This window comes from Camellia sinensis, chromosome 8 (genome assembly GCF_055761805.1).
Source record: "Camellia sinensis isolate YWXY chromosome 8, ASM5576180v1, whole genome shotgun sequence".
In the NCBI taxonomy this organism is placed as follows: Eukaryota; Viridiplantae; Streptophyta; class Magnoliopsida; order Ericales; family Theaceae; genus Camellia; species Camellia sinensis.
In genome coordinates this window covers 132,740,981-132,744,317 of record NC_138968.1, presented here as the reverse complement: position 1 = coordinate 132,744,317, position 3,337 = coordinate 132,740,981, and the positions used below count along the sequence as shown (strand labels likewise).

At 50.1% G+C, this 3,337-nt stretch overlaps 1 protein-coding gene across 1 annotated transcript; it reads right to left on the bottom strand.

Moving 5' to 3' along the window:
• Positions 1 to 2,340: 2,340 nt before the first annotated feature.
• LOC145798061 (uncharacterized) lies at positions 2,341 to 3,021 on the bottom strand. The gene has a single exon (XM_082885522.1). It carries the CDS (start codon positions 3,019 to 3,021, stop codon positions 2,341 to 2,343), a length of 681 nt encoding a protein of 226 aa, XP_082741648.1.
• Positions 3,022 to 3,337: the final 316 nt, after the last annotated feature.

The window sequence follows — 3,337 nt, the reverse complement described above, 5'->3', positions numbered from 1 at the left end:
CAAAGTTAAGTTAAAAGTTCCTCCCTGCAGAGTGAGATTGGATTTGTATGAAAATTGAAAGGATGATAGTGGTTTATTGAAAAATTGGATTATGAAATTGTAGAACATAATATTCGAATGGGGTTAGTACTTCCAGTTTAATAAGTACGGATGAAGAATCCATGGATGAGGACAGAAAAGTAGGTTGCAAATCGTAACTAAACGGTTAATTGTAAACTTGTATAGAAGAGATTGGAGAAACAAGCTGGGTGGGGTGGGAGATAATCTGAGTAGTAAATGAAATACGTGAGAACACCTTTGGAATCTAACTAAGTAAAAACGTGGTCCTGGAATTGTAAATAAGTTTCAAAATGTGACTGAGTGTTAAAAACGTGGTCCTGCTTTACGAAATTTCGTGGATAGGATGATCTCAGCATGGAGTGCTCAGTTCTGGCTGAGGCTTTGAAGTGCTCAGTCTGGCCGAGGCCTTGAGTGCTCGGTCTGGCCGAGGCTTTGAGTGCTCGGTCTGGCCGAGGCTTTGAGTACTCAATCTGGCTGAGGCTTTGAGTGCTCAATATGGCTGAGGCTTTGGGTGCTCAGTCTGGCTGAGGTTTTGGGTGCTCAGTCTGGCCGAGGCTTTGAGTGCTCGGTCTGGCTGAGGCTTTGAGTGCTCGGTCTGGCCGAGGCTTTGAGTGCTTAGTCTGGCTGAGGCTTTGAGTGCTCGGTCTGGCTGAGGCTTTGGGTGCTCAGTCTGACTGAGGCTTTGAGTGCTCGGTCTGGCGGAGGCTTTGAGTGCTCGGTCTGGCGGAGGCTTTGAGTGCTCAGTCTGGCGGAGGCTTTGAGTGCTCGGTCTGGCTGAGGCTTTGGGTGCTCAGTCTGGCTGAGGCTTTGAGTGCTCGGTCTGGCCGAGGCTTTGCGTGCTCAGTCTGGCTGAGGCTTTGAGTGCTCAGTCTGGCTGAGGCTTTTAGCGCTCTGTCTGGACGAGGCTTTGAGTGCTGCAAGTGAAAGTGTCATGGGAGCGACATACAGACAGTTGAATTATAAAAGCTGAGAACTTCGGTCGAAATTTACATTATGTATTAAAGAGGAAAATACAACAATGTTGGCAATACAAAAGTATGAACTCATTGATAGTAACGCTTCAAATGTTCTGCATTCCAGGGATGGGGGAGGTCTTGGCCTTCCATGTCTTGAAGTCGGTAAGTGCCTGGTCGTGGTCGGGCTTTCACAACGTAGGGTCCCTCCCATTTGGCTGCCAGTTTGCCCTCGGTTGGATTCTTTGTGGCAAGAGTCGCTTCTCTTAAGACAAGGTCCCCTACAGAGAACTCTCGTGGTCGAACTCTGCGGTTGTAGTGTGTTCTCATTTTCTGCTGGTACGAAGCCAATCTGACAGCAGCAGTCTCTCTGAGCTCTTCGATGAGGTCCAGGTCTGTTCGATGGAGCTCTTCGGTTGAGGCGAGATCCGGATGTAAAACCCTGGGGGCGGGCAGACCGACTTCTACCAGAATAACCGCCTCAACGCCATATGTTAAGCGAAAAGGGGTTTCCCCAGTGGGAATGCGAGCAGTGGTTCGGTAAGCCCAGAGTACATTTGGTAGTTCCTCAGCCCAAAGGCCTTTAGCAGCTTCGAGCTTAGTTTTGATGATTTTCAGAAGAGAACGGTTGGTGACCTCGACTTGGCCATTTGCTTAGGGATGACCGGAGGAAGAGAAGCATGGTTGAATCTGGAGATCTGCACAAAATTTTCTGTACTTTGCGTTATTAAATTGTTTGCTGTTGTCGGAGATGATGGCTTGAGGGATGCCAAATCGGAAAACGATCAATTGCCAGATAAACCTGGTGGTGTTCCGCTCGGTGATTGTGGCAAGGGGTTCGGCCTTGACCCACTTGGTGAAGTAATCAATGGCGACAATCGCGAACTTGGTCTGGCCTCGACTGGTGAGAAGTGGACCAACCAAGTCGATCCCCCATTTGGTAAACGGATAAGGGCTGCAGAGTGTGATTAACTCTGTAGGAGGAGCATGGGAGATATTGGCGAAACGTTGACATTTATCACATTTGAGCACGAAATCGGTTGCATCCTGATTAAGAGTTGGCCAAAAATACCCAGTACGGAGTGTCTTGTGGGCAAGGGACCTGCCGCCTGAATGATTACCACAAATTTCCTCATGGATCTCCTACATTACATAAGTTGCTTGAGCTGGATTGAGGCACCGTAGATATGGCCGGGAAAAACCGCGCTTGTACAATATACCATCGACAATGATGTAATTGGATGCTCGGGATCGGACTTTGGCTAGCTGCCTGCTGTTGGTCATCTGGGAGTGCCCCTGTGGTCAAGAATAGGAGAATGTCGGATGCCTAAGGGATGGGTTCGTTTTGGATGAACTGTACAGCATGCAGGTCAGGTGAAATGGCCGGGTGGTGTAGGTATTCGAGACGGACATCATGGCTGAGATTAGGATGGTCAGCAGAGGCCAGCTGAGCCATCTCATCTACTTTGGAGTTTTTCGCCCGAGGTATGTGCCTGATGTGGAAGGTATTGAAAAGGCGAACAAGGGGGAGTGCCATATCCCTGTAAGCTCGCATTGTGTCTTTCTTGGCGTCGAAGTCCCCCGTCATCTGACCGACGACGAGCTGGGAGTCGCTGAATACTCGGAGGTGGCTAACACCAATGTCCTTGGCAAGGCGGAGTCCTGCTATCAATGCCTCATACTCGGCCTCATTGTTGTTTGCTTCAAACAAGAGACGGAGGGCACATTTGAAATAGTCGCCCTCGGGGGAGGTGAGGATGAGGCCGGCCCCACTTCCTTCTCTGCGAGACGAACCGTTGACATTGAGAGTCCAAGAATGAGGATCTTCTGGCTCTGTTGGAGTTAGTGGAAGTGGAGGGGTAGTGGTTGGGGCCGGATTGGTGAACTCCAGGATGATGTCAGCTACAGCTTGCCCCTTGATTGCTGTCCGAGGCCGGTAAGAGATGTCGAACTGGATGAGTTCTACTGACCACTGCATTAGTCTGCCTGAGAGTTCTGGTTGCTGCATGACCTTTATCAGGGGCTGGTCGGTGAGAACCACTATGGAGTGGGCTTGGAAGTATGGGCGGAGTCATCTGGAGGCAATGACCAAGGCCAGGGACAGTTTTTCTAATAAGGGGTAGTTCTGCTCCGCTCCCCTGAGAGCCCGACTGATGTAATAGACCGGCCGTTGGATTGAGCCATCTTCTCTGAGGAGAGCTGCACTGACTGCGGTGCTCGACACTGCTAAGTAGAGGAAAAGGGGCTCGCCCGTGATTGCCTGTGAAAGAAGGGGAGGATTGGCCATGCATTGCTTTAACTGTTGGAAGGCCTCTTCGGATTCA

What these genes read in the sequence shown, in the direction of transcription:
- LOC145798061 (XM_082885522.1), bottom strand. Translation starts at nt 3,021, where the DNA reads ATGCAGCAACCAGAACTCTCAGGCAGACTAATGCAGTGGTCAGTAGAA.